The sequence below is a fragment of the Kogia breviceps genome, chromosome 10, assembly GCF_026419965.1.
Source record: "Kogia breviceps isolate mKogBre1 chromosome 10, mKogBre1 haplotype 1, whole genome shotgun sequence".
Lineage (NCBI taxonomy): Eukaryota > Metazoa > Chordata > Mammalia > Artiodactyla > Physeteridae > Kogia > Kogia breviceps.
The window spans coordinates 36612352-36638176 of NC_081319.1; the positions used below are offsets into that span (position 1 = coordinate 36612352).

The following is a 25825-nucleotide window of genomic DNA, read 5'->3' on the forward strand; positions in this document are numbered from 1 at the left end:
CTTCAACAGTAACTATCTAAATATATATAAATACATTTTTTTTTAAATTTCAGGGAAAGGAAATTTTAACATGCAATGTTAATTTTTTCATTTCTCAATTTTATGAAAAATTCAAAACATATATGAGTTTTGAATTATAGGAACTAAATTATAGGAACTGTCTATACCTGTTACTCAGCATTTATCAAGATTCTGCCATACTTATTTCCTATCTTCCCTTTTTTCCTTCTTTTTTCTTTGTTCTAAATTATTTTAAGCCAAATCCAATCATGTCATTTTATTTCTACATAGTTCATTATGCATCTCTAAAATACACAGATATTGGGCTCCCCTGGTGGCTCAGTGGTTGAGAGTCCGCCTGCCGATGCAGGGGACACGGGTTCGTGCCCTGGTCCGGGAAGATCCCACATGCCGCGGAGCAGCTGGGCCCGTGGTCCATGGCCGCTGAGCCGGCACGTCTGGAGCCTGTACTCCGCAATGGGAGAGGCCAAACAGTGAGAGGCCTGCGTACTGCAAAAAAACCCAAAAACAAACATAAAATACACAGATATTTTCTTAAATAGCCATGAAGTCATTGTCACACCTAACAAAATTAGGAGTTTCTTGGTTTCATCTAATACCTGACAAATTTTCAAATTTTACTGATTGTCTCACAAATGTATATTTATAGTTGGTTTCTTCAAATCAGGATCTAATTAAGTTCTGTATATTACATTTGATTATTTTGTCCTTAAACTCATAGTTTAGAGCAGTCCCCCTCCTTTTTTTATCCTCATGCCATTAACTCTAGAAACCTGGTCACTTTCTTGTGCAGTCCAAAGTTCTGGATTAGTTAGTTCACTTCCTTGTGATGTCAGTTAACTTTTTCCTTTATTTCCCTTATTTCTCACAAATGGAAGTTAACTTTAAAGGCTTGGTTAGATTCAGTTTCAACTTGGCAAATAAGGTCCACACATTGCATTTGATTGATAGTTCTTATCTATAAATTCCCCTCCATCTCTCTTTTTTTCTCTTGCAGTTTGTTGAAGAAATTGGGTTTGTACTGTAGTTTCCCACAGTCTAGGTTTTGCTAATTGTGTCCCTTTGCTTTAATTTCACGCATTCTTTTGTCCTTTTTAGTTCCTATAAATTGGTAGTCAATCAGATTTAGATTTAAATTTGATTCTCCCCTCCCTTTGACACAGACAGTGACTTCAGAGGTGATATAATGTCTTCCATCAGGTGGCACGTAATATCTGGTTGTTTCTTTATAAATTATGTTAATAGCTATTGATGCTTGATTCATTGAAGAGCTGTTAGATAGTGATAGTTTAATTTTATCATTCCTTGCTCATTTACTAACTGGAATACTTCTATATAAATAAACGTTGCCTCATCCAGTGTTTGGTTACCCAGTGGTATGGTTTTTTTGTTTGTTTGTGTATATTGTTTGGTTTTTGAAAGGATAAAAAACTAGATTTTTTTCCCCCTTTTATTTATCAGTTTTCAAAATAATGAAATACAAAGAAAATAATGCATTGGCTTACTGAAGTCCTGCAACATCTACCCCATTGTTTGTTTGTTTTTATTTATCATTAAGAACTACTAGATTTAAACATATTGCTGAGTTTTATAACCCATTGCAGTTATGGTTCTTGTTGATACTTACGTTGTCCCAGACTGGCTGCTGTGGTCTTTTGACCTGACCATGGTAAGAAGTCATTGGTAGATTCTTTACTGTCTAGTGTTTCAAGATATACCAGGCTCATCTTGTATAGACTAGGAATTAGCCATTTGCCAAAGAGCTACTAACATTAGTATTTGAAATCAGTATTCCAGAGCTATAGTCTTTATACTCAAAATTAAATAGGGGTATACTGCAACTGGGTTGGTCACTGTTTCTAGAATTTTCAGTGGACAGAGCTAAGAAATTTTGTGTGTGTGTATTTAATATTTAAAGAGAAAATACATCTTAAGTTCATACTTATACTCCCAGTTGAGATTCAAGGCTACAGGGTTTTTATTCAGTGTCCTCTGTTTTAACATCTTGATCTCTTTCTCCCTTGATGAAAATCTCAGTTCTCAAGGATACCATAGGAGATGGAGTTAGAGTGTCACATAGTTACTTATTTCCTTTATTCTACCTTATTCACAACTATTTCAACATAATAGTACTTACTCTCCCACCAAAAATACGAGTACTGAAAACAGTTTTTCTAGTTCTTTCTTTGTTGATAGGGTATGTTTCACTAGAAACATACTAATTACTGTGTTTTATAAATCACTTGGAATAGTCCCTTCCTTGTGGTTATGCTACCAACTTTTTACAAATTTAGGTTCATATATTTTATTTTATCCATTTAACATAAATCTTTCTTTAGGTAGGAAGAGTGGTATTTCTCCTAAAAAATCAAAATATATGACTCCAATGCAGCAGAAACTAAATGAAGTCTATGAAGCTGTAAAGAACTATACTGATAAGAGGGGTCGCCGCCTCAGTGCCATATTTCTGAGGCTTCCCTCCAGATCCGAGCTGCCTGACTACTATTTGACCATTAAAAAACCCATGGACATGGAAAAAATTCGAAGTCACATGATGGCCAACAAATACCAAGATATAGACTCCATGGTTGAGGACTTCGTCATGATGTTTAACAATGCCTGTACATACAATGAGCCGGAGTCTTTGATCTACAAAGATGCCCTTGTCCTACACAAAGTCCTGCTTGAAACTCGGAGAGACCTAGAAGGAGATGAGGACTCTCATGTCCCAAATGTAACCTTGCTGATTCAGGAGCTTATCCATAATCTTTTTGTGTCGGTCATGAGTCATCAGGATGATGAAGGAAGATGCTACAGTGATTCCCTAGCAGAAATTCCTGCTGTGGATCCCAGCTTTCCAAACAAACCTCCTCTTACTTTTGACATAATTAGGAAGAATGTTGAAAATAATCGCTACAGGCGGCTCGATTTATTTCAAGAGCATATGTTTGAAGTATTGGAGAGGGCAAGAAGGATGAATCGGTATGTTTTCAAAACCATTTCTTTTTGAGAAGGTGTGACATTTAATGTAAAACAGAAGAAAGAATTTTGCTTTGATGTGCTATTTCAGCATAGGTACATGATTACAGTTGATGGGGTGCTATTTTGAATTTTAATTAGCCAAAACTTATAGAGAGCAAGTATAGTCTGTGGAGGAGAGAAGGCACACTACTAAATTGTGTAGAATAGGGCCAATGAGGGGAAGGAATGAGACAAAATTGAAGATCTGTTGAAAAACGTAAACTTTTAAAATATAGCCTTTCATAGAACATGTGTTTTTAATGGATAAAATGCTTTCAGTTAGAAATAGTAATATGATTTTCTTTTAAAGTCTGAGTTCAATGCAAGCATGCTTTAAATAAAGTAGCTCTAAGATACTGATCTGAGGTTAGACTGATTTAAATTTGATTGTCATTTCAGATATCTACAAGGGCTTCTTTTTAATCTCAGATTTGTCACTTTTAAGTTCATTCTTTAAGTTCATTCATTAATGTAGACATTAAATATTCTAAAAGAAGAAGAAATCAAATTTAAATTTCCATCAAACTTAAATTCCCTTCTAGTTTTGATCTGTGCTGTATATTTGCCACACGACAATAGTACATACTCAGCTGTGAAAACAGTTTCAGTTCAGCAATTACAGTGTGTCTTCTATATGCTCTTGGGGTCACTTGGTGGGAATATAAAAAGTTAAAAATACAAACCCTACCTTCCTGGAGCTTATAGTCTTGTCATGCTGAGAGCTAGACCTGTAGTCACTGGGCATGGGGTGATTCCAGCTGGGGAATCTGTGAAGCCTGGGTTTGCTCTGGATCTTGAAAGAAAAATTAAAAGTAATGTTTGATGTTCCTATTGAGTGCCTGCCCTTTGTAAAGCACCACACTAAGTACTTCATGTACATAATCTCTAACCCTTATAATAGCCATCCTAGGTAGGTGATAATCTTCCTAATTTGTATACGAAGATGTACATGACAGAGAGAAATACATTACCGAAGTCACACAACTAGTAAGTGGCTTGGCTCATCTTGTTCCCCACTGTAGAGAGCCAGTGCTGAGCCAGTCACCAAGACGCCAGTCATGGAGCACAGCCAGGGATGATAAGACTTGAGCTGTGTGCTCTAAGAGCTTGAAGTCTGACAATTGGGATAGCGCCTATGCTTAGGGAAAAATAATTCCAGGAATGAGATAACGTTTAACAACTTGATATTTAGTAAAAGATGGTGGAGTAAAGGAACTGCGTTAGAGTTCTAAAAAGGCATGAGACGTCAGAGAAGAATGGGAAAGTGTGTGGGATTCAGATAAGGTAAGTGGTATGAGTAAAGGCATAGGGTTAGGAAATGAATATGGTGTGTTCAAGAGACACGTGGAGTTGGGGTCAGATTGGAGAGGTCCTTGAGTGACACATTTAGTAAATGGTCCTTATTCTTCAACAGTTCAGATAGAAATAAAGAGAAATATGGGGGGACATATTGTAGTCAAAATCTGCATTCATTTATTTGTTAGTTTTCATTTATTCAACAAATGTTTATTGAGTGACTACCAGTTATGAGAATGTTCTGGATACTTGGTATATACCAGTGGACAAAACAGACAAACCCTGATCTCATGGAGCTTAGAGTTCCATTCTTATTCACAGTTTACTTAAATAGTCCTTAAGTCTAAAGTCACTCCTCTCCTCCCTGCCCCCCATCTTACCCCCAGTATATCTTGGGGTTAGTTCTATGAGTCTTCCAAAATAGACTTGTCTCTTAGATTATTAGCAACTTTGTTTCTTTATGTAGATGACTAGCAACTTTGTTTCTTATATAGATGACATGATTATTTTAAGAATTAAGCAGATTTGTATCTCTAGGAAATGAGCTCTTTTGCTTCTCCCATTGTTGACATGGTTAGTTTTTGTTTTTGAGGCCTAGGAGGTAGAGTCCAAGGTGACTTTTTATCCACGGTTTCACTTTCTGCAGTTTGTTACTCGAGGTCAACCAAGGTCTGAAAATATTAAATGGAAAAACCCAGAACTAAACAATTTGTAAGTTTTATAAATTACACACTGTTCTGAGCACATGATGGAATTATGAATCTGCCCTTTCAGGGTAATGTGTATTATCAAAAGTGTGTTTTCAGTTTTAATTTTATACTTAAAATTGTAAGCTCTTATAAAATTAATTTCAAGCGAACAGTCTTCAGAAGTCTCTGTTCAGAAAATAGGCATCAAAATAGTGTCGTAGTTTTCTTCCCTTGGCCAGTTTTATTTTTATTGCTTTCCTGCAAGTGTTAGCATTTCTATAACCTGAAAAGATTTTTAGAATCTTTCTTGAAACATCCATTTAGGTTGTTATTGGCAGTGTTTTAGATTGCCAGTTTACCTTTGCTGGTGAGAAGCATTCTGGAGGCTTCGTTCAAGTTTGATGCTCTAGTGATTCCTATCAGCAAACAGCTGACTGGGCTTGCTACACCATCCACACTAGCCTGACCAGAATGTCTCCATGACTGCTGCTAATAAGTCTTTGTCTCTGGTTACCTTTGTGGATCATTTTTCAGACCCTGATATTCTTGGTTAATAGAATTATCTTCCTTCCTCAGACCAACAGTGGATTAGAAATAGTAATAGAATTTCTTTGAGACTAAATTCTGAAGTTCATTTTGCCCAATCCTCTTATTTTATAAATGGTGAAAGAATCTTTTAAAAGTTTTCAGTATGACACAGATAATTTTTTTTCTATCTTTCACTATGTTGCCTCTGGTGATTCCCCAGAATTATATAGTTATTTCTGGGAAACTAACATGAACACTGACTTTGAGGCCTGTAAACATTTTATGATGCCCTTAGGACTTTGCAGTTTAGGTTCAAATATTTATGGAGTTGTACCAGCCTAGGCAACCATGATATAGATCCAAAAAGAAGAAAATGGACTAAATCTTTTGTTAATACCTTATACAGTGTGTTGGTCCCTTAACTAAGAGAAAGTAAAAATTAATTCAAAGATTAGATGCAAGTAAGTGTTGAATATGGTGTGGAGCCTTAGTATAGTCCCTGACTGTGGCAACCCACTTCTGTTGCCAAAATCAGCTAATGAACATGCTATGTTTCTCCCCAGGAAGCTGTATGAGGCCTTTCCTTTTACATGAGCTGTACAAGGAGTGAGCCTTAAGGAAAAGGAAACTGGTGAGCATGAGGCTCACCAAGGTAAAATTACACTTCAGATTCTGTTCTAACAAATTGTAAGGAGATAGCCTTATTAGAACTTATTGGAACTGCACAGAAGTTACCATTATATCAATTAGTGCATTAAAGAAGCATTTCATAGAAGGCTTTAACATATAAGCAGGGTGTTTAAAAGAAGTAGCTTGTGTGTCAGTGAATACTCTTAATGCTATTATAGGACAGATTCTGAAATATATGAGGATGCGGTAGAACTTCAGCAGTTTTTTATTAAAATTCGTGATGAACTCTGCAAAAATGGAGAGATCCTTCTTTCACCAGCACTCAGCTATACCACAAAACATTTACATAATGATGTGGAGAAAGAGAAAAAGGAAAAACTACCTAAAGAAATAGAGGAAGATAAACTAAAACGAGAAGAAGAAAAACGAGGTTAGTTTCTTTCATTTCATTAAAATGAAGAGACATTATTATGCTCTGTCCTAGCTGGTCTTATAATTACCTGTGGAGCAGAGTCCTGTTTGTGTAAATGAAGACTCAGGGTGTTGGCTCTTTGAAAACAGACATGGTAAGATGGGAAGTGTTTTTGTCGTTATCAGTTTGGTCATCAGACTGGAAAAGGTTGGAAGTTATAAGTGACACAGCTGTTATTCTAGTATTTCAAGAACAGAGTCAATTAATTCACAAGTGTGGGAACTTAATACCTCTTAATACTATTGGTAGATAAAAACCTAAGGGGCCCAGCTGGGGCTAGAGAGCATTCTCAGCAGTGCATAAAGTTTTTGTCCCATTGTTCAACAGCATGGCTGTCCTCATATGGACTCAGCCAGGTAAGTAGATTTTTTTGTTTCAAAGGATTTATTTATTTATTTATGGCTATGTCGGGTCTTAGTTGTGGCACGCCGGATCTTTCGTCGCGGTGTGCAGGCTTTACTCTAGTTGGGGTACACAGGCTCCAGAGCACGTGGGCTGCCGCATGCAAGCTTAGTTGCCCCACATCATGTGGGATCTTAGTTCCCCGACCGGAGATCGAACCCGTGTCCCCTGCATTGGAAGGCGGATTCTTAACCACTGGACCACCAGGGAAGTCCCCAAGTAGATGATATTTTGGTTGAACCACGTAACTAGGAGGAAATTTTTTATTTATTTTTTTTTAAATTTTTTGCGGTACCGCAGGCCTCTCACTGTCATGGCCTCTCCTGTTGCGGAGCACAGGCTCCGGACGCACAGGCTCAGCGGCCATGGCTCATGGGCCCAGCCGCTCCGCGGCATGTGGGATCCTCCCGGACCGGGGCACGAACCCGTGTCCCCTGCATCGGCAGGCGGACTCTCAACCACTGCGCCACCAGGGAAGCCCCAGGAAATTTTTATTTTAATTGTATCAACCTAAAAATGTTACTTTGAGTCACTTGCCAGAATTTAGAAATATTTGAAAGTAGGAACTTTTATTAGAAATTTAATCATTTCTGAAAAAGTTAGAATTCACATAAATACCTAGAATATATAACTTTCCAAGAGTCATATTAGTCTTTAGCATCAAATCTCCTCCTTAGAGTTGTTTTTCCTTAGGCAAGAGAACAAAATAAGTTGATTTGAAGCAAATTCTCATAAGCAATGGCATATGCAAAAAAGAAGAGAAAAGAACCTGGTTGGTGAGAATAGTGATTTTACCAGTACAGGGCTAGCTGCAGAAACCAGCACCTTTTTGCCAGAAGGAATGTACTCATTTAGGATTTAGCTTTTTTCCAGAAGGAATGTACTCATTTAGGATTTAGGATGGTGAGAGAGAAGTGTGTGTGTGTGTGTGTGTGTGTGTGTGTGTGTGTGTGTGTGTGTGTGTGTGTGTTGAGGAATATCCTGAAAATTACCATAGAAGGGCTAAGCTCTCCACACATTCTTGGCTGACTGGAAAACTACACATGTACAGGGGAGATGCGAGACACTGATGAAAAGCAAAATGCGAAGGATTCTTGAAAGTTGGTCACAACTTTGAATGTATCCCCCAAGCCACATGCAGATCATTCAGCAGAGGGTGGATCCTTACAGGTTTGAGGTGCTTGAATATAGTCTTCACCTAAATCACTGGCTGAGCTTTAGCTATGCAGACTTATAGCAACCCCTCATGCCATGTGTCCTAGTATACTTATAATGGGAATCTCAGGAGAGAAAGAAAGGGGAAGAAAAATATTTGAAGACATAATGGCTGAAAACTTCTCAAATTTGATGTAAAACATTAACCTACAGCTCCAAGAACATGTAAGAAAACAGAAAGGGAATCACATCTAGGTATGTCGTGATCAAACTGCCGAAAGAAAGTCTTAAAAGCAGAAAAATGACTCATCATGTCCAAAAAACCAATAATATGATAATGACTCATAAGAAATAATGGAGGCCAGAAAGCAGTAGAATGATTTCAAAATGCTAAAAGGGGAAGAAAACTGAACCAAGGATTGTGCATCCAGTGAACGAACCTATCTTTTAAGAGTGAAGCTGAAATAAGTCATTCCCAGATTAACAAAAATTGAGAGAGTTCAGTGCTGGTAGATCTTCCCTATAAGAAATACTGAAGGATGAGCTTCAGGCCAAAAGAAAATACCACCAGGTAGTAACTCAGATCTGTAAGAAGGACTGAAGAGTATTGGAAATGGTAAATATGTGGGTAAATATAAAAGACTGTGTCTGTATCTTTTTCACTTAATTTCTTTAAAAACATTAGATTGATTAAAGGAATAATAACACTATTGTTAACTTTATAACGTTAATGGAAGTATATATGTGACACAACTAGCACAAAGGAATGGAGCCGTATTGGAGCAAAGTTGCAATATTGAATGAAACTAAGTAACTGTTAACCTGAAATAGATGGTGACAAGTTAAAGATGCGTATTGTAATGCCAGTAACAGCAAAGAGAAAAAGTCAACACAGGAATTAAAATGATGTGCCAGAAATACTTGCTTAACACAAAAGAGGGCAGTAAAGGAGGAAAAAAGGAACAAAAAAAATAAGACAAAAAAAATAGCCAAATGGCAGACTTGAATTCAATCATATCAGTAATTACATACTGTGAATAGACTAAACACTCCATTCAAAATGCATTGGTTATCAAACTGAATTTTAAAAGTAAGATCCAACTGTATACTGTCTAAGAGACTCATTTAGATTTGGACACAAAAAGGTTGAAAGGAAAATAAAGGGAAAAGATATACCATGCAAATAGTAACCATAGTGAGTTGGAGTGACTATATTAATCAGACAAATAGATTTTAAGAAATATTACTAGAGTTGAAGGAGGACATTTTATGTTAAAAGGGTCAAGAACGTATAATACTTACAAATGTGTATGCACCTTACAGTGGAGCTCCAAAATACATGAAGCAAAAACTGACAGAATTGAAGAGAAAGTTAACAGTTATAGTTTCAATACACCTTTCTCAGCAAATGACAGACTAACTAGACCAAAAATCAGCAAAAGTATGACTTAAATAAGATTGCTATAGACTGAATGTTGTGTCTCCCACCAAAATTCATATGTTGTAGCCTCCAGTATGTTGGTATTTGGAGATGGGGCCTTTAGGATGTAATTAGGTTTGGATGCAGTCATGGGAGTGGAGCCACTACAGTGGAATTGGTGCCATTGTAAGGGGATGAAGAGTGAGAAGACAACTGTTTATGAACCAGGAAGTGGACCCTCACCAGACACCAAATCTGCCTCCAGAACTGTGAGAAATGGATGTTTGTTGTTTAAGCCACCTCATTTATGGTGGGTGTTCTTACAGCAACCTGAGCTCTAGGACAAGGACTGTCAACCAGCTTGACTTGACTGACATGTAAAACACTATACCCAATGACTGCAGAATACACATTCTTGTAGAGTGTACATTGTCTAGAATGGACCATGTACTGGGTCATAAAAGTTTTAAAAATTTTAAAGGATTGAAATCATACCAAGTTTGTTCCTTTTTTAAAATTTATTTTTGGCTGTGTTGGGTCTTACTGTTGCGCGCGGGCTTTGTCTAGTTGCGGTAAGGGAGAGCTACTCTTTGTTGCTGTGCATGGGCTTCTTGTTGAGGTGCCTTTTCTTGTTGCAGAGCATGGGCTCTAGGTGTGCGGCCTTCAGTAGTTGTGGCACGTGGGCTCAGTAGCTGTGGCTTGCAGGCTCTAGAGCGCAGGCTCAGTAGCTGTGGCACATGGGCTTAGCTGCTCCACGGCACGTGGGATCTTCCCAGACCAGGGCTCGAACCTGTGTCCCCTGCATTGGCAGGCGGATTCTTAACCACTGTGCCACCAGACAAGTCCCAGGTTTTTAATTTTGAGACAGAAGATTCTTCTCTTGAGAAGTGGACCAGGCAGTGGGGATCTAAAGATAACATCTGGTCCTCAATGAAATCCATCCAGCTCTTTGTATGCATGGAGAGCTTCCAGTCAGCTTTTTAAAGCGTTTTACTTTTGTTTCTTTTTTTTTTTTTCTTGGCTGCACCACACAGCATGTGGGATCTTAGTTCCCAGACCAGGGTCAGACCCACGCCCCCTGCACTGGAAGCACAACATCTTAACCACTGGACCACCAGTCCCTGAAGTGTTTTACTTTTAAATTGAAGCAGATATTTATTTAAATGGGACCAAATATTTAAGAGAAAGCTCTCTAAGATGTTAAGATAGAGAGCAAAACAAAAAAAATGGACCTTGGAGGAAACAAAAAAATTGAAGGCAGCAGGAGAAAATTTTTTAAGAAACCAACTAACTGGACCTTCAGAGAGATGACAAGCTACTGCATCCATAAAAAAAGAACAGAAAGCCATAAAAAATGAACATTTGCAGAACAGAAAATTTCTTGGAAATTAAAAATATGGCAAACCCACAGAGTTAAAGAAAATATTCACAAATCATTACATCTGATAATGGTCTAGTATCCAGAATATGCAAAAGACTCCTACAATTCAGCAACAACCAAACAACACAATTCAAAAGTGGGCAAAAGATTTGAATAGATATATCCTCAAAGAAATTATAGAAATGATCATAAGCACATGAAAATTAATGTTCAACATCATTAGTCATTAGGGGAATGAAAATGAAAATTACCGTGAGATACCACTTCACACCCTTTAGGATAACTCTTATGGAAAAAAAAAAGATACAAAGTGTTGGTGAATATGTGGAGAAATTGGAACCCTCATAACTTGCTGGTGGGAGTGTAAAGTGGTGCAGCCGCTATGGAAAACAGTTTGGCAATTTGTTTAAAAGCTAAACATCTAATTACTATATGATCAATTATTTCTGCTCCTAGGTATATATCCAAAAGAACTGAAACCAGGGACCCAAGCAGATACTTGTATACCAATGTTCATAGCAGCATTATTCATAATAGCCAAAAGACAGAAACAACCCAGGTATCCATCACAGATGAATGGATAAACAAAATGCAGTATTTACGTACAGTGGAATATTATTCAGCCATAAAAAGTAAAGAAGTTCTGACACATACTACAAGGTGGATGAACCTTGAAAATATTATGCAATCTGAAATAAGCCAGACACAAAAGGACAGATGCTATGTGATTTCACATATATGAGGTACCTAGAACACCAAATTCATGGAGAGACAAAGTAGATTAAAGGTTACCAGGCTGTGGGGAAGAAAGATAAGGAGTTATTATTATTTAATGGTTACAGAGTTTCTGTTTAGAGTAAAGAAAAAGTTTTGGAAATAGTGGTTATGGTTACACAACATTGTGAATATAATTAATGCCACTGAATTATACACTTAAAAATTGTCCAGGGCTTCCCTGATGGCGCAGTGGTTAAGAATCTGCCTGCCAGTGCAGGGGACACGGGTTCAAGCCCTGGTCAGTGAAGATCCCACATGCCGTGGAGCAGCTAAACCCGTGTACCACAACTACTGACCCTGTGCTCTAGGGCCCGTGAGCCACAACTACTGAAGCCCACGTGCCTAGAGCCCCTGCTCCACAACAAGAGAAGCCACCACGTTGAGAAGCCTGCGCACTGCAACGATGCAACGAAGAGTAGCCCCTACTCGCTGTAACTAGAGAAAGCCCATGTGCAGCAACAAAGACCCAACGCAGCCAAAAATAAATTTATTTTTAAAAAATTGTCCAAAAATGGTGAATTTTATGTGATATATATCTTACCACAATTTTTTAAAATGTAGTATATCAAAAACCATTGAATTGGGGCTTCCCTGGTGGCGCAGTGGTTGAGAATCCGCCTGCCGATGCAGGGGACACAGGTTCGTGCCCCCGTCCGGGGAGATCCCACATGTCGCGGAGCAGCTGGGCCCGTGAGCCATGGCCGCTGAGCCTGCGCGCCCGGAGCCTGTGCTCCGCAATGGGAGAGGCCACAACAGTGAGAGGCCCGCATACCACAAAAAAAAAAAAAAACAACAAACAAACAAACAAAAAAAAAACCATTGAATTGTGTACTTTTTAAAACATTAATTAATTTTTGGCTGTGTTGGGTCTTTGTTGCTGCACGTGGGCTTTCTCTGGTTGCTGTGAGCAGGGCCTACTCTTCGTTGTGGTGTGCGGGCTTCTCATCGCGGGGGATTCTGTTTGTTGTGGAGCATGGGCTCTAAGCACACAGGCTTCAGTAGTTGTGGCCCACGGGCTCAGTAGTCGTGGCGCACGGGCTTAGTTGCTCCGTGGCATGTGGGATCTTCCCGGACCAGGGATTGAACCTGTGTCCCCTGCATTGGCAGATACATTCTTAACCACTGCACCACTATGGAAGTGCTGAAGTGTGCACTTTAAATAGGTGAATTGTATGGTGTATTAATTATATCTCAAGCTTTTAAAAAAAAAAAATGATAGCAGAGATTGGGGTTGGGAGATGAGATTGATGTTGTTTAACAGAACAAACTTACAAAGAGTAGTAAATAAGCTATAGAGATCCAATGCAGAGTACAGTAGATATAGACAACAATATTGTCCTATAGTTATGTAGTGTGTTAAACTGCTGCAATGGCAACAGTATATAAATAGATCAAAGTAACATGTTGTACACCTTAAATTTACACAATGTGGGACTTCCCTGGTGTCCAGTGGGTAAGACTCCGCACCCCCAATGCAGGGGGCCCAGGTTCGATCCCTGGTCAGGGAACTAGATCCTGCATGCATTCCATAACTAAGAAGTCCACATGCCGCAATGAAGATCCATGTGCCTCAACTAAGACCCGGCACGACCTAAATAAATAAATATTTTTAAAAATTTACACAGTTATATATCAAATTTATTCACTTAAAAATTGTTTCAAAGATAGCAGAAGGGAAACAGAAGGATTAGAAGATAAAGTTGAAGAAATCTCCAAGGAAATAGAACAACAACAGATAAAGAAAAAGATATCTAAAAGATCAGCTCAGGTGGCCTAGAATCCACATAACTGAAGAACACAGTTCTGCTAAGCTTTCTTCCACTATATAACAAGGACCCATTTCCTCCACTTTCTAATAACATTTTCTTCATTTTCTTCTGAGCCTTCAATGCCAAGTCTTTAATGTACATTTCTCTAACAGTCTATTCAAGGCAACCTAGGCTTTTTCTGTCATGTTCCTCAAAATTCTTCCAGTCTCTGCTTACTATTCAATTCCAGAGTCACTTTCATATTTTTTTAGGTACTTGTTACTGTAACAACCCCTCTACCGGCTACCAAAATCTAATCTACATACCATCAACTCGAAAGTCCCAAATCTCATTATTTAAATTGTCTAAACTAGGTGTATGAGTGAGGCTCTGGGTATGATCCATCCTGAAACACAATTTCTCTTCATCTCTGAACCTGTGAAAGTGAAAAAACAAGTTCTCTGCTCCTACAATATAGTGATGGAACATGCATAGGATAACAGGGACATTCCCATTCAAAAACGGAGAAATGGAAAGAAAAAAAAAGAGTCATCAATTCCAAGCAGTTTCAAGATCCGGGCAGGCAGACTCCATTAGGCTTCAGGGCATGGAATTAGTTCTCTATGGCTCCACACTTTGCCCTCTGAATCATCTTTTTTCATGAAAGGTAACACATGTCTGCAGCTGAGTTGTTTTATCAGCCTGTTTCTTGTCTCTAGAATTTGGGGGGTTTAACAGCCCTCTTTCATTTTGTACTCTTTCTGTCTGTTTCAGGCCTGTTGACAGTGTTCCTGCTGGTATAAAATTCTCAAGAACCTTGTGAATATGCTTCGTATGTCACAGGGATTAATTTGATTAATCAACTGCTAGATAACATTTTCCACCAAAAATGGCAAAACTTTAAAAAAAAATTATAATACCAGTATTGGAGAGGGAATGGAGAAACAGACCCCCACCCCTTGTAGCCAAAGAGTGAAGGACTTAAGTTGGTATAGACTTTTGGGCATCAGTTTGGAATATGCATTTTAAAAACGTTTAACATGCTTATTTCCAGCTCTTCCATTTATGGAAAATTATCCTAAGGAAATAATCAAAGACGTGGGCAAAGCTTTTTCCTGAAAAAAACCTATGGTGTTTGCAAATAATGGTTTGTATGGGAGCCATTAAAAAGTTTTGTTTAGGGACTTCCCTGGTCCAGTTCCAGTGGCTAAGACTCTGGACTCCGAATGTAGGGAGCCTGGGTTCAACCCCTAGTCAGAGAACTAGATCTCACATGCCGCAACTAAGAGTTCGCATGTCGCAACTAAAGATCCTACATGCCGCAACTGAAGATTCCGCATGCCGCAACTAAAATATATCCCACATGCTACAACTAAAAAGATGCCCCAACTAACGGTTCTGCATGCTGCAACTAAAGGATCCCACATGCTGCAACTTTTGCCACAACTAAAGATCCCACGTGCCGCAACTAAGACCCAACACAGCCAAATAAATAAATATTTTTTTAAAGTTTTGTTTAACAAAAATAAAAATCTTGTTGAAAAGCATTTAATCTCAAGGGAAATGTTCATGATATATTAAGTGTATGCATATATAGCTTACAGTATATTGTATGAAATACATCTTCCATATCTTCTCAATTCTAAGATTCCATTCATTGTGACATAACCATGTAATAACTGGCAGAGGAAAAAATTTCAGATGTGTTAAAATGGAGAGAAAGTACGTATGAGATTATCTCTGGGATTACATGATTTACAAGTGACCTGTTTTCTTCTTTATATGTTTGTGTGTTATCCAGAATGACTCTAGTGAGCATATATTTTTAAGGTGATTTTTTTTATTCTGTAGATGCTTTATTTATGTATTTATTTAAATTAATAGCAGTTGTTTGTAATTCAAAAAGACAATTTTGAGTAGAGGCTATTGGGATTGTGGATGTCATACCATTTGTCCTGAATCCTGCCTTTGAGTATCTAGAAAAGAAGTAAATGTATTAGTATGTGTTGTTTGAATCCTGCATCTGTTCCAACATCCCTTTCATGAGAACATTTTTCTCTTTTTTACCTAAGAAGCTGAAAAGAGTGAAGATTCCTCTGGAGCTGCAGGCCTCTCAGGCTTACATCGCACATACAGCCAGGATTGCAGCTTTAAGAACAGTATGTACCATGTTGGAGATTATGTCTATGTGGAGCCTGCAGAGGCCAATCTACAACCACATATAGTCTGTATTGAGAGACTGTGGGAAGATTCTGCTGGTAAGTTCGTTTTAAATTGGAGGGCAGTTTGGTGAGATGTGATTATTGTACTTCTCCTTGGTTCTCGGAAGGAAATTGTAACTCAGACATTTTATGTCTTCCAACAATAGTTCTACACTGTCAGTAAATGCAGTTAAGTACCCACTATATGAAAAACATAGGTTCAAGCACTGTTGGGCAGTGGCACAGCTGAGTCGAAAGAAATACAACTTTTTGAAGTCTAGTTGAGATTCTTTCATTTAACTGATGTTTATTAAAAACATACCATGAGCCAAACTCTGTAGGATGGCAGAGATTCAGAAGAACAAAAGGCCTGTGTTTTGCCCCTGGCAAAACTACTCTGGTAAAAATCACAAATAAAGAAGAAATTGTTATAGACAGACATGTGCCTTAGCTTAGAATTTGATTTCCAAAAGGCTTCCTAGAACAATTGCCTTTAACTTGAGACATAGAGAATGAATAGGAGTTAATGAAACCAAAAGCAAGCAGAAGTGTGATCCAGGCAATCCAATTCTTTCATCTGTTCATCATGTAAAATACCTTTGTATTCCTTCACCCAAGAGCTAAATATGTCTTTTAGTATATCTTACATCCTTATAAAAGCACACAGCTTTAGGTGTGTCCTGACCCAGCAGAGTAGACTAGGTCTCAACACCTTCCTTATTCTATTTATTATACATCTTTTAATAGGAGGAGGAAAGTAGCATTTTTTAGGCCTCATTACATTTCATTATTTTAAAGTATTGTTTCTTCTAAGATAATTGTATTAAGGAACTGTGGCCTAAAAGCACATTGCTAGGTTTAGGCCATGGCAGAATGGATGGAGTATTTGCTTATTTTACAAAGAATATGTTATTTTTGTTAATGGTAATTCTCTCTCTTTGTTTTTGAGGTGAAAAATGGTTGTATGGCTGTTGGTTTTATCGGCCAAATGAAACATTCCATTTGGCTACACGAAAATTTCTAGAAAAAGAAGTTTTTAAGAGTGACTATTACAATAAAGTTCCTGTTAGTAAAATTCTAGGAAAATGTGTGGTCATGTTTGTTAAGGTAAGAAACTCAGTCCCAAAACAATAAATTATTCCATGGGAATAAAATTTACAAATACAAAAAAATTGATCTTTACAAAATTGATAGCTCTGTTTTAAACTGTTGAATTTTTTTTAAGCTGTGTCTCTAGCTTCTGTAAAGATTTGGGGAGAAATTAACCTGAACATGATGGTGAAAGACCATTTGTTGCCTACACTATATAGCTATATGCAGTTAGCTTAAATTTTTTTTATATCGGCAGACAAATTTTTAAGGGTGGCATTTTCTGAAGAATCATTATAAATTGTGAGTGTGGTTTTAGGTAATAAGGTGCACTTTTTGTTTGTCTGTGTAGTATAGGCACATGCCCACAGCTTTAAGGAACTTTATAGCTGTATGAAATACTAATGTACTGTCAGAGGAGCAGTTGGTAAGCTAAATAAGCGAAACAGTATGTGGTGAGTAAGGCCATTCAGTATAAGGAAATAATCCTAGATCTCTAGCCATTTACCATTTGTTGTTCACTGTCAAAAAGTCTTAATACTTTAGCTTTTATTTCTTTGCTTGTTTGGTGATTTTATTTGTTTTTTGGTTGATTGGTTTTCAGAAAATTCACCTAATTGATTTTTATTCTTATATCCACCAGGAATACTTTAAATTATGCCCAGAAAACTTTCGAGATGAGGATGTTTTTGTCTGTGAATCACGGTATTCTGCCAAAACCAAATCTTTTAAGAAAATTAAACTATGGACCATGCCCATCAGCTCAGTTAGATTTGTCCCTCGAGATGTGCCCTTGCCTGTGGTCCGAGTGGCCTCTGTATTTGCAAATGCAGATAAAGGGGATGATGAGAAGAACACAGACAACTCAGAGGACAGTCGAACTGAAGACAGTTTTAACTTGGAAAAGGTATGTAGATAATAGCCACATAGAAAAGAATTTTATATTTCAGAATACCTAGTCTCAAAAATATAAATGAATAAAGTACTCAAATTCAGAATTAGAAAAAGAGCAACAATATAAAACCTTAGCCTAGGGACTTCGCTGGTGGTGCAGTGGTTAAGAATCCGCCTGCCATTGCAGGTGACATGGGTTCCATCCCTGGTCTGGGAAGATCCCACATGCCGCGGAGCAGCTAAGCCCGTGCACCACAACTACTGAGCCTGTGTGCCACAGCTACTGAAGCCTGCATGCCTAGAACCTGTTGCTCTGCAACGAAGAGTAGCCCCTGCTCACTGCAACTAAAGCCCGCATGCAGCAACAAAGACCCAACGCAGCCAAAAAAAAAAAAAAAAAAAAAAATTAAATTAAAAAAAAAAACAGCCTAATAGAAAGAAGGAAAGAAAGAAATTAATACTTAAAAAACAGCAGCAGGGCTTCTCTGGTGGCGCAGTGGTTAAGAATCTGCCTGCCAATGCAGGGGACACGGGTTTGAGCCCTGGTCCGGGAAGATCCCACATGCTACAGAGCAGCTAAGCCCGTGCACCACAACTACTGAGCCTGTGCTCTAGATCCCGCGAGCCACAACTACTGAGCCTGTGTGCCACAACTACTGAGGCCCATGCACCTAGAGCCTGTGCTCCACAACAAGAGAAGCCGCAGTAATGAGGAGCCCGTGCACGGCAATGAAGAGTAGCCCCTGCTCGCTGCAACTAGAGAAAGCCCGCGTGCAGCAACGAAGATCCAACACAGCCATAAATAAATAAATGAATGAATGAATAAATAAATAGAGCAGCAGAATTAAAAAGGAGACTTCGACATGTTCAATGAGATAAACTACCAACTATCCTAATAAAGGAAAAAGAAGGGAATTAAGCTCAACATACAAAATATAGAGGAAATTTAAAGTCTTGCACATTTCTGTTAATAAATTTGAAAACTTGAATGAGGGAATTCCCTGGCAGTCCAGTGGTTAGGACTCCACGCTTTCACTGCCAAGGGCCTGGGTTAGATCCCTGGTCAGGGAACTAAGATCCCGCAAGCCACATGGTGTGGCCAAAAAATAAATAAATAAAACCAAAAAAAAATAATTTAAAAAACCTGAATGAAGTGAATAATTTTCTAGGGTAATACCAATTAGTAAAGTGGAATCAAGAAGAGGTAACACATGTAAGTGGACACCAATGTGAAGAAATTTTTTTAATGTCAAAGAGCTCACTTCAAAGAGTACTCAGGTCAGATAATTCCATAGGTAAATTCTTTTAACCGTTTAAATTATTGAAGGACTTCCCTGGCAGTCCAGTGGTTAAGACTGCGCTTCTACTGTAGGGGGCATGGGTTTGATCCCTGGTTGGGGAACTAAGATCCCGCATGTCATGCGGCGTGGCCAAAAGAAAAAAATATTATTGCAGAGCATGGAGAGCAAAGAAAACTTCCCAGTTTGTTTTACCAAGCCGGAATAATCTTGATTCCAAAGTCTGACAAAGTAAAAACAGAAAACTGCATGCAGTTCAGTCTCACTTTATGAATATTGATACAAAAATACTTGGGAAAAAAGTATTGTTGCAAGTGAAATCAAGTTAGTTGTTTGAGAACAACATGACCAAGTAGGGGGGAGTTCATTCTAGGAATGCAAGAATTGTTCAAAATTAGGAAAATTCAGTAATACACGTCATTATAATTAGTAGATAAAAGGAGAAATTATCTGATAAGGTATAGTACCCATCTTGATTGAAGTCTTCAGATGGATATTTCCTCAAAGTGATTTTTAAAAATTGTCTTCGTATCTCAAGCCTAGAGTAAAAGAAATTCCTTTTTTTTTTTTTTTTTTTTAAATTTTATTATTTTTTTTTTGCGATACGTGGGTCTCTCACTGTTGTGGCCTCTCCCGTTGCAGAGCGCAGGCTCAGCAGCCATGGCTCACGAGCCCAGCCGCTCCACGGCATGTGGTATCCTCCCGGACCAGGGCACAAACCCGCGTCCCCTGCATCGACAGGCGGACCCTCAACCACTGTGCCACCAGGGAAGCCCGAAATTCCTTTTAAAGTTATACATGTGACAGAGGTGCTTTCTGTACCATTATCTATATTTTTCTGAGAGTAGCCAATGTAGTTGACAAGGGAAAGTACTAAAAATATCGACAATAAGGGGAAAAATTATTTTTTTCCAGATAATGGCGAGAAACTAACTGAAAAGTTTTTGAAAACAATTCAACAAGTAGAAATTTCAAAATCTATATACAAGTCATTAGCTTTCTTGTATAAACAGAACAATAATTCATAAAACTTCTGAAAGTAAAATGAAAATGTTGAATACACTTTAACAACTGTTAGAAAAATCATATATCAAATATCCAATTCATATGAACAAAAAACATACATTAAGAAATTATCTTAAAAGGAGTATATGGAACCTATGGGAAGAAAAATAGTCTACTGCAGGACATTAAAGACCTGAATAAGTTGTTTTGGAACTTAACAAAATTATTCTACCATTCTTTTTTTTTTTTTTTTTTAATTCTAGCGTTCTTAGGAAAGAATAAATAAATGACAGTCACCAGAAAAAGAAAAACTGAAAGAGTAGTCAAGAGTGCTTTACCCTGCCAAATAGTATTACATTTTACAAAAATACATTAAAAAATATTAAGATATTAGCTCAGGGTTGGTCAGTGGAGGGAATAGGCTTTTCACAATTAAATCCAGAATACAAAGATATTCATTCATTCATTTTAGTTTATATATATATTTTTTAAAATTTTTTTTTTTAAGTAATTTATTTTTTGGCTGTGTCGGGTCTTTGTTGCTGCACACAGGCTTTCTCTCTAGTTGCTGCAAGCGGGGGCTACCTTTCGTTGTGGTGCACAGGCTTCTCGTTGCAGTGGCTTCTCTTGTTAAAGAGCAGAGGCTCTAGGCATGTGGGCTTCAGTAGTTGGCACACGGGCTCAGTAGTTGTGGCTTGCGGGCTCTAGAGCACAGACTCAGTAGTTGTGGCACACGGGTTTAGTTGCTCTCCGGCATGTGGGATCTTCCCGGACCAGGGATTGAACCCGTGTCCCCTGCATTGGCAGGCAGGTTCTTAACCACTGTGCCACCAGGGAAGTCCCTAGTTTTATATATTTTAACTTTTATTTTAAAATGATTTTAGACTTAACAAATGTGCCAGGTGCTTAACAAAGATAGTACAAAGACATTGCTTATATTCTTCATTCAGCTTCTGTAATGTTAACACCTTGTAAAGTATGGTACAACGATCTAAACCAAAAAATTAATACTATTTACTAATCTAGAGACTTGATTCATACTTTCCCTTTTGTCCCACAATCGCCTTTTTTTCCTTCTAGTTTTATTGAGATACAATTGACATATAGCACTGTATAAGTTTAAGCTGTACAGCATAATGACTGTTTAAAAATTTATTTATTTTGGGCTGTGTTGGGTCTTCGTTTCTGGTGAGGGCTTTTTCTAGTTGTGGCAAGCGGAGGCCACTCTTCATCGCGGTGCACGGGCCTCTCACTATCGCAGCCTCCCTTCTTGCAGAGCACAGGCTCCAGACACGCAGACTCAGTAGTTGTGGCTCATGGGCCTAGTTGCTCCACAGCATGTGGGATCTTCCCAGACCAGGGCTCGAACCCGTGTCCCCTGCATTAGCAGGCAGATTCTCAACCACTGCGCCACCAGGGAAGCCCCAGCATAATGATTTGACTTACATATGTCATGAAATGATTACCACAGTAAGTTTAGTGAACATCTATCATCTCAATATAGATACAACATTAAAGAAATAGAAAAAAAATTTTTTTTCCTTGTGATGAGTACTGTTAGAATTTACTCTCAACATCTTTCGTATGTAACGTACAGCAGTGTTAATTATATTTATCCTGTACATCACATCCTTAATACTTATTTATCTTATAACTGGAAGTTTCTACTTTTTGACCACCTTCATCCAGTCCCCCTTTCCCCCTATCCCCTGCCTCTGGTAACCACAAATCTGTTCTCTTTTTCTGAGTTTGTGTTTTTGAAGTATAATGGACCTACAATACTATGTTAGTTCCTGGTATACAACATAATGATTCAGTATTTTCTATACATTTCAAAATGATCACGATGGGAAGTCTAGTCATCATTTGTCACCATACAAAGATATTATGTAATTATTCCCCACACTGTACATTTCATACCTGTGATTCATTTATTTTATAACTGAAAGTTTGGATAAAGGTAGTATTTCAAATCAGCAAGAAAGGATGGAATCAAATGATATTGGAAAAACTGGTAGCCATTTGAAAAAAGAAGAAAAAAAAACCCACCTGAACTCTACTTCATTTCATATTCCAAAATAAGTAAGATATAAACATTAAAAAAGAAACGTAAGTTGCTAACATAAGTACATTTACTATTATTTACTTATAATCTTTTATTCATTATAAGCTTGGAATGGATCCTTTTATATACATGATATAAAACCCAGTAGCCATAAAAGAAAAAAAATCATTTTCTTGATACAATTGATAGTATCAATTAGTTTAATGAAACAGTCTAAGGACTGCTGTTTCTAATGTACAAAGAGCTCTTTGAAGTCTAGGGAAAAAATAATACTGGAAAAATGGGCAAAGGACCAAATAGATCATTTATAGAAGGTCATTCAAAAATGTAAGAAGACGTATTAATCTAATAGCTTTTAAAATGCCCAGCAAATTGGCAAGAGGTCTGAAGCCTGATAATACATGCAGCCTCGTGTCGGTGTGGGGTAACACACTCTCATCTCCCATCAGTGGCATTCCCTTTGGCCCTGCTGTTTGATGGCAGGGAATGTTTTCCAACATAGTATTCAACTAGGTATGCCAAAGGGTGACATAAGTGTTGTTTGTAAAAGCAAAACCCTAGGCCAAACCCAAATGCCTGTGAATGGGAATTAAGTTGTTATACATCCATTCATATAATGCAGACAGTGCAGCCAGCAAAAGGAATTAACAGGTTGCAGAATGGGATGTGGTTCCATCATTACTCAGAAAAATCAAAATGTATGTTTACATGTATGTATGTGTAAACAACATGGGAAACTATAAACTGGATGATTATCTCTAGGGTTAGATCACAGAAGACTTGTTCTTTAAATTTTACATATTCTAATGTTTGAATTATTTCCAACAAATATACTTTTTATATAAAGAAGAAAAATGAAGTTTTTAAATTGTTAATATAAAAGCTGGAGGGCTTCCCTGGTGGTGCAGTGGTTGAGAGTCCGCCTGCCGATGCAGGGGACACGGGTTCGTGCCCTGGTCCGGGAAGATCCCAAATGCCGCGGAGCGGCTGGGCCCGTGAGCCATGGCTGCTGAGCCTGCGTGTCCGGAGCCTGTGCTCCGCAACGGGGAGAGGCCACAAGAGTGAGAGGCCCGTGTACGGCAAAAAACAAACAAACAAACAACTGGAAAAAATGAATTTTTAGTGTCCTAGAAAAAATATCCATTTTAGTGTCCTTACAGTGTTTGTAAAAGAAAAGGAGCTTGGGAAAAAACATGATATTTTTTACATTTTACCAGTATGTTTGGGAATCATAGAGACATTAATTTTAAAAGAAGAAATGTCAGTGGAAGTCAATGTGGGAATTAACTTAAATTTGTTATTATTATTGTCATTAGAATTTGTAAGTCCCCAGTATCCTCTCTATGTATGAGTTACTTTTTTTAGTTTCATATATTTATTTTAATATTGCGTGGCCAAAACATGTCATGCTAAGAACTTTTTAGATGAATAACTAGAACTTTTTTTTTTTTTCAGTACGCGGGCCTCTCTCTGGTTGTAGCCTCTCCCGTTGCGGAGCGCAGGCTCCGGACACACAGGCTCAGCAACCATGGCTCATGGGCCCAGCCGCTCTGCGGCATGTGGGATCCTCCCGGACCAGGGCACGAACCCATGTCCCCTCCATCGGCAGGCGGACTCTCAACCACTGCGCCACCAGGGAAGCCCTAAAAATGTATTCTTAATCTCAGGGCTTTCTGTTTCATAGCTTCCATTTCTTCAGGTGCCCCTCACCCAGCATATATGTGGGACCTCTCTCATTCTTAAGGATTTTCCAGGAAGTCCATTTCAGTACCACATTTGAAATCATAAAGATCAAAACATTAAATTATTTTGGACAGTCTGAAGGAGATTTTTTTTTCCTTAAGTTTGACATTTCAGATATTCTCAGGGAGATGCAGTAGAAAATTGGGGGGGTGTTCTGCAGTTTCCTCAGCTTTTATGTGTTTTAGAGCTTTTATATTTAAAACACCTAGTTCTGTGCTCAGTATCTGCTAGGTTCTCAGTAAATTATGTTTATTTTCATTAGTCAGAATTATCTTTTATTTTTCTTCTGATTCAGGCATTATTCTGTGTATGTAACATGAATTGTGTCATTTAAGCTTCCTAACAGCCCCACCTGATGGGCACAATATCTTCATTTTACAGATGATGAACCTAAGGCATAAGAGGTCAAATACAAATTTTTTAAAAAATGTTTAAAAAGTGGTTTCCTGGTGGCGTAGTGGTTGAGAGTCCGCCTGCCGATGCAGGGGACACGGGTTCATGCCCTGGTCCGGGAAGATCCCACATGCCGCGGAGTGGCTGGGCCCGTGAGCCATGGCCCCTCAGCCTGCGCGTCCGGAGCCTGTGCTCCGCAACGGGAGAGGCCACAACAGAGAGAGGCCCGCGTACTGCCAAAAAAAAAAAAAAAAAGGTCAAGTAATTTACCCATGTCACAGGAGCCAGTAGGTGACAGACCCTGTAATTTATTCAAAAACAATATGTGTGTTTATTGCACAGAGGCTATGCTGTTCCTTTCCATGTTGGAATAAATCAAAATAGTAAAGTTTTTAAATCAGTCAGTTGTTAATATGAAGAAATGTGGTGAAGAGGAAGCTTCTGTAGAATTTGGTCCTTATCTTTTTAACAGTTGCGTGAGGCTGTTTTCTGTATGCTGATAAGTCGTCTTCATTGTTTTTTTTTTTTTGCTAAAGTCTGAGAATGGGGGAAGAAAGGAGAGGGGAAAAAACAGTCTTGGAGTAACATTATTTTATGAAAATCAACTAGAAATTGAAAATAGATACAATATTTGATAAGGCAGTTTGATTTCAGTAACCTATTCCTTTGGTTTCCTGTTTTTATCAGAGCTTTTGTTTATGGTTATTTTTTCTTTTAAGTTAAAATGAAGGAAATCTGCTTTCCCTTCTTACCTTCTCTGCCAACTCCTTGATTGTCAGCGGCCTGTCTTCAACCAGTTTCCTTTACCACAGGAGAAAGAAGATGTCCCTGTGGAAATGTCTAACGGTGAACCAGGTTGCCACTACTTTGAGCAGCTCCGGTATAATGACATGTGGCTGAAGGTGGGCGACTGTGTCTTCATCAAGTCCCATGGCCTGGTGCGCCCTCGTGTGGGCAGGTGAGCGTTTTTGAGGTAGAGAGGACGAGGTTTTGTTTGAGAGATTCAGAGCCAGTAGAAATTCATCACTGTTTAGGATGAAGGCTAAAGTCCCTCCCTTGGCAACTTTTCCAACTTCCTTTCATACCACACTCTCTCTGCTTACGCCTCTAGCCACACTTCCTTCTTTAAATTGCTTCCGTGAATCCTTTTTTTTTGTTTTGTTTTTTTCTTCTACCATTTACTGAACTCTCAACCCAGAAATCTCCCTGCCAGCTTCATATGGTGAATTCCTTTAGCTTAAATTTGAAATGGCTCTTCCTTAAGGAAGCCTTTCCTGTCTCCTCCAGACTAGGTTAGGTCTCCCTATTACACATTCTCAGAGCACCGTGTATTTCCTTCCTCTCAGTGCACATATCATTTGTATTATCAGGCTTCCATACCAGACTGCAAATGCCCTGAGAGTTAGAGACCCTCTCTTTTTGAGCAAAAATGCGATATATATACCTTTATATCCCCTGCTCCAAGCATAGTGCGTGAGGCTCAGATATTTGATGAACAAGTACATGGGTGGAAGTATGGTTGGATGGCATAGAATAGCATTAAACGAGTCAGGGCTCAGGGCTGGGCAGTAGAGGATAGTAGTTAAGGAAAGTAGTT

At 38.4% G+C, this 25825-nt stretch overlaps 1 protein-coding gene across 30 annotated transcripts in view; it reads left to right on the forward strand.

Moving 5' to 3' along the window:
* The window catches only part of PBRM1 (polybromo 1), a 105402-nt gene that overhangs the window by 49723 nt on the left and 29854 nt on the right, over positions 1 to 25825 (forward strand). For 23 of the 30 annotated variants that reach the window (XM_067043933.1, XM_067043951.1, XM_067043934.1 and 20 more), the window contains 6 exons: positions 2361 to 3003; positions 6404 to 6615; positions 15613 to 15798; positions 16691 to 16848; positions 17474 to 17737; positions 25041 to 25186. In XM_067043933.1, coding sequence (XP_066900034.1) covers positions 2361 to 3003; positions 6404 to 6615; positions 15613 to 15798; positions 16691 to 16848; positions 17474 to 17737; positions 25041 to 25186 — 1609 coding nt within the window. The remainder of the gene's footprint in view (positions 1 to 2360; positions 3004 to 6403; positions 6616 to 15612; positions 15799 to 16690; positions 16849 to 17473; positions 17738 to 25040; positions 25187 to 25825) is intronic. The other 7 variants (XM_067043937.1, XM_067043923.1, XM_067043945.1 and 4 more) reach the window with 1 other exon arrangement.